Source organism: Argiope bruennichi, chromosome 10 (genome assembly GCF_947563725.1).
Source record: "Argiope bruennichi chromosome 10, qqArgBrue1.1, whole genome shotgun sequence".
Lineage (NCBI taxonomy): Eukaryota > Metazoa > Arthropoda > Arachnida > Araneae > Araneidae > Argiope > Argiope bruennichi.
In genome coordinates, this window is record NC_079160.1 from 51,609,082 (window position 1) to 51,624,541 (window position 15,460).

At 29.4% G+C, this 15,460-nt stretch overlaps 1 protein-coding gene across 1 annotated transcript in view; it reads right to left on the bottom strand.

The window, feature by feature from the left end:
* LOC129989157 (F-box only protein 25-like) overlaps positions 1-14,886 on the bottom strand; it is a 69,072-nt gene extending 54,186 nt beyond the window's left edge. The window contains exon 1 of the mRNA XM_056097506.1: positions 14,639-14,886. Coding sequence (XP_055953481.1) covers positions 14,639-14,751 — 113 coding nt within the window. The 5' untranslated portion in view covers positions 14,752-14,886. The remainder of the gene's footprint in view (positions 1-14,638) is intronic.
* Positions 14,887-15,460: the final 574 nt, after the last annotated feature.

The window sequence follows — 15,460 nt, forward strand, 5'->3', positions numbered from 1 at the left end:
AGGCACCCAGATTTAAAATCTATAGTATAGACACCAAAGAAAATTTAGCACCAAATCCAACAACGGGTTGACTGTCTGTCAGTGTGTACTTTCAGATATGTGTAAACGCGATAATTCAAAAACGGAATGACTTAACTATTTCAAATTTGGTATAGAATTTTGTGACAACAAGCGCAGTTTTGTGCAAAATTTTTGTATCAATCGATTGAGAAAAACGTGTCTAAAGCACAAATTCGATTTTCAGGTACTATTAATGCCTGCTAGGAAGTAATCGCCAAAAAGCTGATTGACACAATAGATTCAGTGGAAATATAATATTCATGCCAAAGGTTAATATTTTGTATCCGTCACAATCTAATGGCAAGCAGAGTGTCTTCTGTAATGACATCTTTGTTACAGAAAATGCGAGAAAGTTTTGAGAGACAAATCCCACTGGTTTTAAGACATATCTAATAAATGATTGTTACATCGATTCAATTTTAAAGCAAGAGACTGCTACTCTTCGATTCCATAAAAGATCCTTAGCGACATGAGAAATACAGTGTTCACAAGAGAACTACAAAAATGGCTGGTAATCCAGCAATTTTTAAAAAGCAAACTTCATATACAGCAGAGTGAAACCAACTGATAGCACAACAACAAAAAAGTATCTTTCGTGACTGAAGTTTCGAAAATTCCCCCATTCCCATGACACTCGTTAGAAAACTGATTCGACGCTATTTGTCATTCTACAAAGTGCGTGACTTAAAACTGTCATCCCCATTTAATGCATTAATCACGCGCTTGAACAAATAGTGGTAAAACAGTCCATGCGTTACACCCTTGAAGCAATGTCCCGTTGCTGGTTTCTGTTTTTTGTGGACAGCAGAGTTTACACAGTTAGAAAGCCAGCAAAAAAGGAACTCCTGTCTAGACACAAATCAACTGAAACTGGATCCAATATCAATATGGAAACATACCGAGTCTTATTAATTCAAATTATTCCTTAATTTGTAAGTAAAAGAGGAAGGGAGAATGGTAATGGATTCTCGCATGTATTTAACCAAACGATTTCAATTTTCATATTCACTCAAACGATTTTTCAAGAATCTGAATAATCGACATAGATATTTTATTAGATTTTAAGCAACCAAAGGAAAAAATATTTAAGATTTTTCAATTTTTAAACAATATTATTTTCACTGTTTGGTGATATTTTTAAAATGATTCTATTTTTCATTTTGAGACTGTCATATATTAAGCTTTCGATGAGGGTACTACAGTATCATTATTTCAGTTTTAAGATAAGTATTGTCAGCAAAAATTATCAACAGGATAACAAGCTGTATATTTTTGGAAAAACTTCCGCTAGTACAGTTCAGGTGTCTTTGTGACTCACACTATATTAGTATAAGCATAGGTTCGTCCTTAAAACTTCTTCAACATAGTAACTTTCATTTAAATTTCCAAGGCATAAAATCTAGTAACTTTACATATAGTATAATAAATAATCACCATTATCTATACTTTCAAATAAACTGCATGTTTGAACCCCCAAATTAAATTTTGATTCTTAAATTATAAATTAAAGTATCCGATTACTTTGAAAACACCGATTTCCAATAACTAAGACTTTTGCATGCGTGTGTACCATTTTTCTCTTTACAAAACAGCTTACCATTTTTTCAAAGGTGCATTAGAAAAAGAATAGCTACAGCGATTAAAACATACTTAATCTGAAACAAATACAAACCTGAAGTAACATTTTTAAATAGAAATTGGTCTTAAAATTGTAAAATTTTGCTATTTCTATGTTTGTTTTTTATATATATATTATGCAGTAAAAGACATTTATGATGTGAATTTTGAAAAAATTAGAATGTATTGAGTATATATAGCAAAGGGTTGGAACGCTTATTCAAAAATTTAAAAAAAATGTACAAAAGAGTTAAATGGAAAAGGAAAACCGACTTATATTGCAATTATAAATTGCAAAACTACAACGGAATTATAATTCGTAACAACACATTTAACCCTTTGCAGTCGGAAAAATAATTCGATGCAAAATTATACAGCTAACACAAGAAAATTGGTTATTGCTATGCAAAAAAATATTTATTATTTTTAAATTGAATTTTATCGAAAAATTAACTTGCATCACCATTCTTTAGGTATTTTTTAAAAATCAAAATTTGAAAAATATATAAATAAAACGTCAAAATGATGCACTATCTTGAATGGTGAGTGAGAGGCACCATCCGAGTGTAAAGGGTTAACTTACAAGATATGCAAAAGGCTATTAGTGAAGTATTTCTTTATTTCTATATTATCAACGCCTGAAAGGTGTTGATGATTGGTGCAAGTTTCAACAAGCAAAGACTTTCAAAGCCATGGTGGTAGGACTCCCACAACATATAATATACATAACAAGACTTGCGTTTAATAAATTGTCCAATCTACAATTACCTACTATATAAATATCTGCATAGAAAAATCCAAAATACAAACGAATATTTTAATAACATGTCACGTAATTTTAAAAAATCAAATGGCAAAGTTATATAGAACTTAGTGAATCACCTTAAATCTATAACATTTATTTCTCAAAGAAAACAAAGGGGAGAGGAATACATTCAAGAATATATAGATTCTGTTAAAACAGAACATTATTCTTTATCAAATTCTCACAGCCAAATTTTTATCTTCGTTCAAAGTGTTGGATTTTTTTTTTTCCATTATCGAAATGAATCGAACGCCATATTTATTTAAATCTCCATTCTTCATCAATCTTCTATTATATTCTTTTGGGTCCAAAAAAAGAGGTTTGGGAATACCATAATGAATATCCTGATGACTCATTTTTCAAGAAAACAACATTTATTTAACCTCCTTTTAGCAATGCTCCAATTACCAACAGTGCTTCTTTTTAAAAACTATTGTTTAACACGGATGCACTGTTCCATGACTAGTTGCAACTCGAAGCTGGGTGTTGCCAATTGATCGTGTATCAGAAGAAATACACTAATCTAAAATTATGTTCATTTTGTCTGTAGGAAAAAAATGGCAGATATTTTCAGCCAATACGTGTCGAAAATATAGCTTAGGAAATAATTGGAAGATACAAACTCACAGTGACTCAAAAGGAAATTTTAAAAAACTGAAGCAGGCTATATTTTTGTGAATATTTTGAGTATTTCTCTAAAATAATTATAATCACATTTCATTTTGAAAGAAAAGGTACGCCTTCTTTACTTGTTAGATACGAATGAATAGTTATGCGTCAAAGCTCGATCTCGGAATTTTGAGGAATCTTCATTTTTAAGACCTCTACGAGAACGTAAAATGTGAGTTCCATATTTTTGAAAACTCTCTCGGTTTGCCTATTTATCAAAATGATTGCTTAAATCAGTGGGTGTGGTCTCCCTAAAACTTTCTCGCATACTCTCTAATGAACTTGTCATGCCAGAGAACGTCTTACATAGCATTGGCATACAATACTTTCGAAATATTAACTTTTGTCGTAAATTTAACATTTTTATTGAATCTATTGTGTCATCTTCGGCAAGAAATTATTCGGCGATCAATCCATGGCATATTATTCAAAAGTCGAATTTTTGTTTTAGACACATTTTTCTCAATTGATTGAAACAAAAATTTGACACAAAACTGCGCTTGTAGTCACAAAATCCCATACCAAATTTGAAATAGTTAAGTCATTGCGTTTTTGAATTAACGTGCTTACATATTTCTGAAAGTACAGACCGACAGACGGTCAACCCGTAGGTGTATTTAGCTCGAAATTATACATATGTCTACACTGTAGATATTAAATCTGTGTACCAAATTTTATCTATTTAGCTATCTTCGTTTTGTAACTACCGTGTTAACTTATTTTCGAATAGCCGGACTTTCTCTCAACAGATTTTACTAAAAATTTGATAGAAATCTACAAATTTGGCATAAGCCAAATTTCAACCTTCTAGCTCAAAGCGTTTTTGAGTTATTCCTTACAGACAGACAGACGGGCATTTTCAAAAAATGTGTTTCTCGAACTCAAGCAGGTCTAAAACGTGGAAATCTCGAGTTCGAATTCTTTGACGACAACTACACTTTCTCTATATTTCATACACGAGAAAGTAAAAACGTAACAATCTCAATGATGAAATTTGGCATACGATTTTATCATTAGAATTGATAATCTATCGGTTTATAAAGGCGAGTGTCAGATGGAGCAAGAAGTTGAATTTAAGTATAAGTTGTTTTTTTACGCCAAAAAGCAAAATTAAAGGATAGTCCTATCTTTAGTCCGAAACATGGTAACGGGATAATGTTTGAGGCTATCTTTAAAATTTAGTTTTAATATATAGCAGCAATAATATGCACACAAAACAATAATATTCTTGCAACGCGAGTGATAACGAATCCAGTAAATAAAGCAATGAAAACTATTGTTGCAAAATATACTTGAAAATATTTTTTTAATTCATTGCAATTAGAAAAAAATAAATCGCAATGAAATAAAACTGATGTCAATATAAAGCTTATTTTTATTCATTGATTTATTTATTTTTTAATTAATTTGGAGGCAGCATAAAAATAATTGTTGAGCAGTAATATATTTCGAAATTACGGAGAAAAAAATATTAACCGTTCGATTCGTTTTCGTTTAAAATATAGTTCAAACTTTAAAATCCGCTTTTCAGTGAGAATCTACTACTGAAAAAGTTACTGCATGACAAATTTAATAGCTCTAACTATCTGTTGCATTGACCGTTCTTAATAATATTTGCATGTCACATGACACGCAAGTATTTTAGTCTTTAAATTCTATATATATTTAATAAACGCTTACGTACGTGGCACAGAAATCGCTCGTATTACTTATTACAGAATGGCAACAGTCAAATGTAAACATATCGATATATGAACGCTTCATACTGCTTTATTCGGCGTTTTTACAGTTGCACTTAATTCAACACTTCGCTAATTAAATGAAATAATTATATTATAAAAACACACATTTCAACCACTTCATTCAGTCAGACAATGTAAAAAAAAAAAAAAAAAAAAAAAAAACCAAGAAATATGCGTTAAACAGAGAATTTAATCGTGGGCGAAAATAGGCTTATCCGTCACTAGATATGGATATTCGCTGTAACTTACCTATGGAAACAGATGACCGTAATTTTCAAAACTATTAATCTCACAAAAGAAGTTTTTGCATTATATTAAAACTCCAAAAACTCTCTTTTATGATATCGATTTCATTTCTGTATAGTTTTTTTTAAACTTTTAATAAATTCTGCAAGTTTAATATACAATGTTATGATGCTTTTAATGTTATGAAATTAAAATTCAACCATCAAAGTATTCAAACTTTTTGCCAATGTTAAAATTAAGATTTAATTTTTTTTAACATTAATTCCGAAATTGCAATTTCGCTTTTATTTTGTAGTATATGTAACTTTTAATTTGTACTTTCAGTAATTAGTTGTTGTTTATCCGCCGCGGATTGAACTCCAATTCAAACCAAATAAGAGATTGGAGAAAGAAGGAGCAGTAGTTTCTGAGGGTAAGGACCCCTAAGCACCCGAGGGCAGAAGTCTGACTTTAGCTCATATGAAGATGACACTCACACACTCGCTTGCACAACCCCTTTTTTAATAGGGAGCTCTCTGATACACCTCACAGATAGGACATAGGGTTGAGAACAATTATGGCTGAACCAGGACTCCCAGAACCCGGGATGCCCAGATCACGGGGAAAACCCGCTACCTCTAGGCCAGGACGCAGGCTCAGTAATAAGGACATAGGGTTGAGAACAATTATGGCTGAACCAGGACTCCCAGAACCCGGGATGCACACAGATCACGGGGAAAACCCGCTACTTCTAGGCCAATACGCCGGCTAAGTAATAAGGACATAGGGTTGAGAACAATTATGGCTGAACCAGGACTCCCAGAACCCGGGATGCCCAGATCACAGGGAAAACCCGCTACCTCTAGGCCAGGACGCAGGCTTAGTAATTTGGTGCAGATTGATTCAATTAAATTCATATTTTTAAGACGTAGCAAATAAACCAACTTTTTTTTAAAGTGCATTCCATATTAATCGTTTAATAGCCTACAAAGTCAATAATCTGAACGAGCAAGCTGGCGTCTAGTTATCATTTAAAAAATATTTTATGTACATTTAAAAAATATAAATGAGTTGCATTTCAAGCTCGGAGAGTTTGATTATAAAAGCAAAGCAAATATGCAAAAAATAAAACTAAATGAAAAAAAAAAAACTAAGTCAAATAAAACATTTCTAAAAATACCTATCTAAGATTGCGCTTCAAAAAATTAAAATATATCTTATCCACTTCAGCGCAGAATAATAACGCATACTGACAGCGCAACAACATAAAGAATTCAAAATCGTCAACTCCTAGATCACCTGTTTTCATATGACATAAACACATTCAATCAAGCGCTAAAATACCAACAAACACAAGCATTTGATATGATGACAGGTAAGGCCTTGCTAAAACCCGATCGATAATACCAGGGATACCCAAGTTTTCACCTTGAAATTTAGAACGCAGGAAGTTGAAGCGTGCGAGAGACGTGGAGAAAATATATATATATACGTATGAAGGACTCGTTTAGAATTCTGACAAGAAATAGGTCATTCCTATGGTAAATACAAACAGTGTTTAGCTTCAGGTAGACACAAAAAGCATGTCAATTGCCAACAGGAGATATGAGGCAATTAACGGCAAATTAAATGACCTATACCTCGAGATGTTCAACTAGGAGTTATTGACTGATAAAAATAAATAGTAGATAAGGTCAAAATTGGAAAATAAATGTATATAACAATGCATAATGAGTAAAATCAAGTTTAAATCAAAATGTTTAGTCATCATTTTCTGGCTTTGTTCTGGCAGATGGAATAAAGCATAAATATTTTTTTTTAATGTTAATGTTCTTATGAACTCTAAAAGTTTAGAAACATTCGTATTTATGACAGAAATATATACAACCCTTGATAGGATGAGATTACAAACTTTTTTCGAATCTGATTTAAAAAGTGGCAAAATAACAAAACATATTCGTCATTTTCTCAACTTTAAATGCATTTTGTTTTATTGAAGTGCAAAGTATAAATTTGTTAAATACAGATAAAGATTTTACATAGGAACTATTCATTATTCAAGTAAATAATAACATAAAAATATTTAAATAAATTCACTCCTCCTACCTTTTTTTATTTCATTTTATCGCATATGAAGAATTCGAGGAATATTGCACTCGCTAATTCGGTCTTGGGAATTTCACGAATCTAATCTAATCAACCGAATAGGTAGGTAGAAAGCAGTGTAAAATGCATGAGAAAGTATTTTGAACTTGTATAAATTTAGAAGGGAATTCGCTGATATGGCAAATTAGAGTCATCGTGGAAAATAAGAGCAAGCACAACTCAGAAGTTAAAGTAAACCAAGAGTTCGAGTGATAAGGAAATAATTATTTTTAGAACGCGGATATATAAAAATTATTACTACTACATACCAAATTTCCTGCATCTAGCTCAAACTTTTTTTTTGAGTTATTGTATTCTCTAACAAATCAATCCAATAATTGTTTTTTAAAACTCGGAAGGTCCAAACCATATAAATTTTTGACGATTGTAATACTTTCTTCATATTAGAAAGTTGAGCACAGTCGAATTTTATAGCTGTCGATAAATATTTAAAACTGATATTTTATACCAATAAAAGATTCAAAATGAGTTTCTTCTTTGGCTCATGGATAATTCCGAACGCAATATACAACCTCGAATTGCAAGGTAATGCAGACAGTAAGAAAACAAAACAGGTTAAGTTACACTACTCATTCTTTTCAAGTCGTGGAGCACCTTAACTATAAGGAATACCATAAAAAGCAATAAACCATTTTTGTGGCTGGAAGATAACGAGCCATCAGGCGAAATGTGTCACAGAAAGGGATTTATTATCTTAAAGAAACTACCATCAAATATAATGAGGGTCAGAATAACGCGAGAATTTCTTTGGAGAAGCAAGCATTGACAAGGAAGTGAAATTTTTGCTCGAGGGAATGATATATTATTAGTCGTTATGCAAATAATGTTCAGTTTTGTTTTTCTTTTGGGAGAAAGTAATAATGCAGAAAGAGACAGGTTAACGAATATAATCCGCTCAAATACGATGTTCGTAAGCCATATTGATTTCCCAGAGAATTTTGATAAATTTCTTCTGGAGATCTAAACTAGGCCGGATTTAACTCTTCTCTCTTAAGTACTACACGTTTTCGGTTCCCCTTTTCTCCTTCTAAATTTTTGCTTGCTTTTAAATTAATCTTCATTTCAACAGCATATCAGCAATAAATATTATGACAAACAGAAAGAATAAAATTTTTATTGTGGATCACCGTCATGAAAATTGCTTTTATTATCTCGTGTATAAACCAACGAAAGAGATATTTCCAGAACTTGCTCACATTCTCTCAAATAAAGATGTTTTTCTTCCCTTCACCCACCGCATAAAACAATTATGTACCTGGGCAAAGTCGGTTTTTGATGCCACAAGTGCTCAGATTTTTATTTTCAGAGTCCCATACATGACAGCTGAGTGCTTAATAGCATTGTAAAGAAAACTTGTGCAACAATACTTACGAAACATCGATCTTTGGTGTGAACCTGGAGTCTTTACTGAATCTAGTGTGCGATCTTTGATATTTTTCGGGAAGGTGATTCATTACTGTATGCGGTTAGTACAAAAGTATCAGAAAATTAAATATGTATTTTGGAGGACTTTTTTTCCAGCCGATTGAATCCGAAATTTGCTACAAAATTATAATTATAATCACAAGATCACAAACCAAATTTCATTTATTTAGGTCACTGAATTGTTTCATTTACATGCACGCGAAAGTGCCGACCGACAGACGGTCAACTCTTTGGGACTTGTTTGAAAATATTTTACTTTAAACATTAAAACTGCAAATCAAATTTCTTTTCCAAAGTTGTTACGTTTTTGAATCATCGCATTCGCGAGTAATCAAAAGTACAGACCGACAGACAATCAATCTCTTTATAGATTTGGTTCCAAATTCGATATGGATCTACATTTTATCTCCTTAATATGTGTACCAAATTTTATATATCTCACTCTTTATAGTTTCTAATTATTGTGTACATTTGTGCTCAGACAGCCCGGCAGGCCGAATTCCTCCAAATAAATTTCATTCAAAATTTGATAGAAAACTAATTTGATACTAACTAAATTTCACTTGTCTAGCTGAAAACGTTTTTGAGTTCATAGATGGATAGGCAGTGAGGGTGACAAGCAAGTTGTTTTTACTTTTCACGATATAATTCATGCCATATGCATTATTTCATAAAATATTTAATTGCGTGACTTTCTACCATTGTTGAAATCACAGATAAATATTCTGTTTTTTTATTATCTGCGCAGTTCATACGAAAAATAAAAAAATGAAATTACATTACAACATGCAATTACATTATCAGCACGCTTTTAAAGGCGCATGACGTCAAGGGACTTGATTCCATAAAGAAGATTTATATATATTCCATAAAGAAGATTTTATAAAAATACTTTGTAGAACTAATCACACACAAGTTAAGCTTTAATTAAAATTAAACACAATAAATACTCCCAGCAAGCCACCAGGTAGTCAAAGGCGGATGGTTTAAAATAAAGACAAAAAAAATCACAAAAGTTACAAATAAAACTTTTCTTTCCGCAAAAATATATTTAGTTTCAAAAACAAAAATTATACGAGGAAGAAATATTCCATATACGCCATATGGTGAATGAAGAACATTGTCAAGAATTCAGAACACATGCCTTGGAAAAGGTTTCATAAGGTAACGGAAGTACCATCTTTTATATCAAAAGATAAATGTGAGCAAGGAAGTCATAAAATGAAAATAAACTTGAGGAACATGCAAATCCATACGTGCCTCGTATGCTGACATTCGTTTTTCGCACACTTTTTAACTCACTGGGGCATCTGAATCTAGACCGTGGCATTTTCCCTGCTAAATAGAGGAAATGGAGTTTTAACGGAAAGCAGAGCAGAAAATAAACGTATTAAATCCTTACTTCCTCACTTTTAATTAAAAAAAAAAATTAAAAAGAGATTCTAAAATCCGAAAATCATAACATGATTGTATAGTAGATTCGATTCATCTGCTTTTATATTAACAATTATAATCTCAACTTTCGATGGGATTGAAATATTTTCCTATCTAATATTCTTAATGTAAAAACTACTTCTGTAAAATATTATAAAAACACATTTTATCGCCTGAAGCATTTTTTAAAAATCAAAATGAGAATATCAATTGAACCAAACGATTTTTAAAAACCCCGAAGTATCTATAAATTTCCTTATTTAAAAATTGTTTGTCTTCTTTCATTTATTTATTAAATTAATAAAAATCGAAAAAAAAAATTCTTATAAACAAAAATGACATCGTTGGAAATACAAAATTTAGAATTTTAAGACTGTAAAAAATACCTTAGATAATTTTTTTTCAGATACTGTGGAAAAATTGCAAAATTTCAGTTAATTTCTAATTAATTGGATATCTAATTCTGACAAGTGAAAGAGTATTGTAAATTTTTGTACTTTGAGAAGTCGACAGGATTCTTTCTCTTGTCTTAAAAAATTTGGCTGAATTCGATCTTATTACGGCTAAGATGAAGAACACGCATGTGTAAGTTTTATAAAAAATTAAACCATATTTTTTGACTGTATAATTAATATTTATAATTTTAAATAATTCGATACAGGAGAGTAAATTCGGATGTCGAAAAAATTTGTACCGAAAATTTTCGCATTTTTTTTTTTTTTCTAATTCTGCACAGAGTATTTAAGTTTGGTGTCATGGCAAACAGAGTAAAAAATATTTTAGTTTTATTCTATGCTTAGTGAGCGTTAATAATTTACTATCAATTATGAATTATTTCTTGATAGCTGAGAGTATAAAAATTAACATGGCATGTAAAATAAAATTTCAAATTATATTCATATGAGAAATTGACATTGTAATAAAGGATAGTTTTTAATTAATTTACATTAACTAACAGCAAACAATTTATAATTACAGTAAAATTATAAAGGTGTGAGGCTTTTTTCTTTTCTTTTTGGCAATTCGATGGCCAACATATTATATACGGCCTTAAAGCTTTATTTTGCATTACTCTTTTCCTTAAAAGATTTGAATTTGATATCCAAACCTGTCTCCAACAACTGGAATATATTTGCATTGGAAAACTTATAACTATCACAATCGAAACTTAATCCCTATTAAATTATCTTATAATCATTTCTTTCTGTAGTAAATTTTTCTTTCCTGATGTGATGCTAATTCTGCGAGATTGGATGACTTTCACTCGCAGTAATTCAAGCTGAACTCATAATTTAATACGATTTTTTACTCATTTGAAGAAATCGGACTTTAACTTGATATAAAACAATATTTCTCTTTAAGAAAATTCGGTTTAATAATGATTTATTGTAAATATCACATTAGCAAATTAAAATTTGAATTGAAAAAATTCAGATTCATTTTTATTTATTTATTGCCTACGATATTTACATTTGTTAAGAATTATTTCTTTCCACATAATATAGTTTCTTTTAAAACGTTTGAAATAAAGTATAAAATTTCAACTATATTAAGTTGCATATTACGGCCTGCTTCGCGAGAAACCTAGTACGCAATAAAATTAAAGACGTGTTGTTACTAATGCATTTTTAAATGAAGTAAATTCACATTAATTCATATCAGAAAGATGCATAAAATGGCTTATAACTCGACAATTAATTCATAGCCACATAATTAATGGCTTATCAATCCGCATTAATTATTATCAAAAAGATGCATAAAATGGCTTATCAAGCTTAAAACGACGCCATTTTAATGGGGCATGCAATACAAATTAGTAATGAAAGTCCGAAAAATAGAATGTTAAAAGCTTATAATATGCTAAATCAATGCACGTGAAATAAAAACAATTGAATAATTTGAACCTCATTACAATGATGAATGGTGCCTTTACAAATTATACTTAAAAATTAATAAAAATTAAAGAAAATTGCATGAAAATGATACATGTATTAAACTTAAATTGAGTTAAATATTTTTGTCCGATAATTTATTCTGTAGTTACAGCCGGAAAACATCAACATTTCGATTTATTTTTTTAATTAAATGAATATTTGATTAACACTTGGACGTAGAAAAGTTAACAAAATTCTTACTTAATCAGAATTTTTACAGAGTAGTTTAGGAAATATCAAAAATACACCTACACTCCGAACGACTTTTATATTTATATTATGTGCTGTATAATATAAAGATTCCTCTAAAGTGATAAAAAAGTTGTAAAAAAACATTGCAATAATGAATTACGAAGTTCCTCTTTATGACAGCATAAGGACAATAATTCTCCCTCTTCGTTAAAACGAGAATTTTGAAATCGTTTTTCCTTCTTTCCTTTCTTACGAGAATTGAAATAAACAAAACTAACTCGAGAGATTTATAAAATTCCATATGCTACGTCAGAAATTAGAAGGAAACGGAATTTAAATTGGGTTGGAAAACTAATTTGAATTCTGTCTTATTCTGGAACAAAAGAAACAGAAGCAGATAGCCTTTCTCCTCTCAATGATAAAAACCACTTTAAACGAAGTGGACCATAAACTATCCTTGTTTATGTATGTTATGAAGAGTATCACAAAGAATGAACTGTAACTTAAGTTAAACAGGATGACATTCAAACACTGAAAGTTCCAACTCTAGCTGTCTGAGTACAGAAATTTCATTTCAAAGAAGTTAAAAACTTTTAATAAAGTTACAGAATCAACAGACTTCGAATTGCATACTTTTCTTGGTTTTTTCCTAATTTACAAACAAGGAATAAATAGATTACTAAAATAATATATATATATATATATATTCTAAACCACAAATCCCCGTAAATTTTTTCAAAAAATGGAAAAAATCTTTTAGTCTCGTTAAAAACAAAATGTCTCAGATAAGAAGAATAATTGTTAATCATTAATTTTTAAATTAAAGTTTAAGAGTATTTTCATATAAGTTTTAAAAAAATAATTTCTAAATGCTTTCAAAAATTTTTTTTAAAAAAAACTTCCATCTAAAAAACACTACTTTTATTTTTTAATCTTGGACAATAAATATATTCAAAAATAAAATAATAAGCAAAAATACATGATATGATTACATTTTATTTAAAAAGAATAATATCTCATATCAGTTAAGAAAATATGAAATACATAAGACAAAAATTAAAAAGCTAAAGTAAATGAGATTTGATTAATAGAGTTTTGATTTACTTAGGCTATTCCTTCTTTCAATAAAAGTAAAAAAAAAAGGGGGATTATAAATTTTTACAAAAATGTTACATTTTTTTCTTCAATTTCAAATAATTGTTTATTTTTCAAGAACAATCTGGATTAAATAAAAATTCAAGATATTTCCAATCGAAAACCACAAGATATATGAAAGTGAAATTTATCTAACTATTAACACATAATTTTTCTTATGTTTATTTTAATTTTTAAATATTAATTCATCTTAAAATCTCTCTCTATATATATATCTATATATATATATATATATTGAGGTGGAATCTAAATAATTCAATATTAATATGTGTAATTGTAAATTGACAATAATCTGTAAGAAAACAGTGCAAAGAAATTAATTACCTCTTTAACATTTAGGCTATTAAATATTTTTAAAAACTGAATATCTATGAAACCAACAAATATCTTTTAAAAATTGCTAATATTTGTACTCACTATCTGCTTGCAAACATAAACAATTCAGATTTTTCAAAATAATTTTTATCTCCCATTTATTTTATTTAATTAAGCTTATAAATTGTGAATATTTAACTACATAAATTTTGATATCACAGCTATGAATCAATTTGATACGTATATGTAATATTTTTAAAACTACCCTCTGCCACAGTAACATGGTAACTTTCAGTGCAAGTCTTTCAATGAATATTTTTTTTTCTTAGTTCCTTTTCAAACTATCATGAATAAATTTTGCTCCTCACAAAGAATAAAAGGAATAACAGAATATCTCAAAAATGTCAATAAACAAAAGCATCATAATAATTGCTAGAGCATTAAAAAAAATTTGTATTCCATCCAATGTATTCCATCTTTCATTACACTTTTATCTGAAATATGACTTTAGAGTAAGATACAATGCATCTTAATAATTTTATCTAGATCTACATTATCTTTGACTTCAACCATTGTTAGTTAAAATATGTATATTTATTAAATAAAAAAAATTTTAAAATCCTCTAAAAATTTTTTTATTTTCTAGACGTAATTTATAGAAATTTTTTAATTTGTTAGAACATTATTTTTTTAAAAATTGCAATAATTCTTTAAGAATAAAAATTTTTTCTACTTTAAAATATATGTTTAAATTATTAAAATTTGCTTGAAATATCTTTGCTAATAGTAACATATATATGAATAATTCGAAAATAATGAAATATCCCATTTTTCAATCTTAAGACAAAAATAATATATAACACATTTAAATGTCTTCGTTACACAAATGCTTTGTTTACCTTTGTTGACCATGATTGCTCTTATATTCCAATATTTTCTTTCTCTCCCAGCCTTCTGAAGTTTTTACCCAGGCTTCACCAGGGGAACGCCAATCTTTTCCTAAAAATGGCATAAGTAATATTTCCAATAATCGATCTGTAGCGATATGTTATGACACACTACGCAGAAAACGTTCTCTTTTATGCTTTGATTTCAGCCAGTTTGTTGATGTTGTTGACGGTAATGACGTCACAAAACATATGTGTAGTGGTTCGGTTGTTTAACAACATCGAGCGCATGCTGTAGTATGACGTCACAATAAAGATTACGATTCTGAATATCGTTTCACTGTTGCCAGATTCATCGTATATATTTCATTTTATTAATTTTCTTCAGTTGCTTAGAAAATAAAATGGATAAATTACGGCTTGAAATAAAATTATTTTCATTCTGAAATTCATCTAATTTTTTAATTATGCAAGTAAATATTACTTATATTTATAAAAGACTGCAGTGTTGAAATATATGTTCTATGCGGACTGAGGCATCTAGAAAAAGTCAGAGCAAATATTCATTGTTTTCGTCGAACTACCCGAACAGAAAGAATAAAATCTCACACTGAATATAAAATAGGAATTATAATTCGCTTCATTATTGAGAAATCTTACGTTAGGTTTATTTTCTCACCTTTATTCAATTTCTTTCATTTCATTTTATATAAGATAGCATTTAAATAAATCTCCCTTTCGCTAAATTTTATTGCATAAATATCGTTCTGTATTTTATATCTTCTTGTGTAAAAATATGAGAAAAATTGTGTAAAATATTGCCTTTTTTGATAC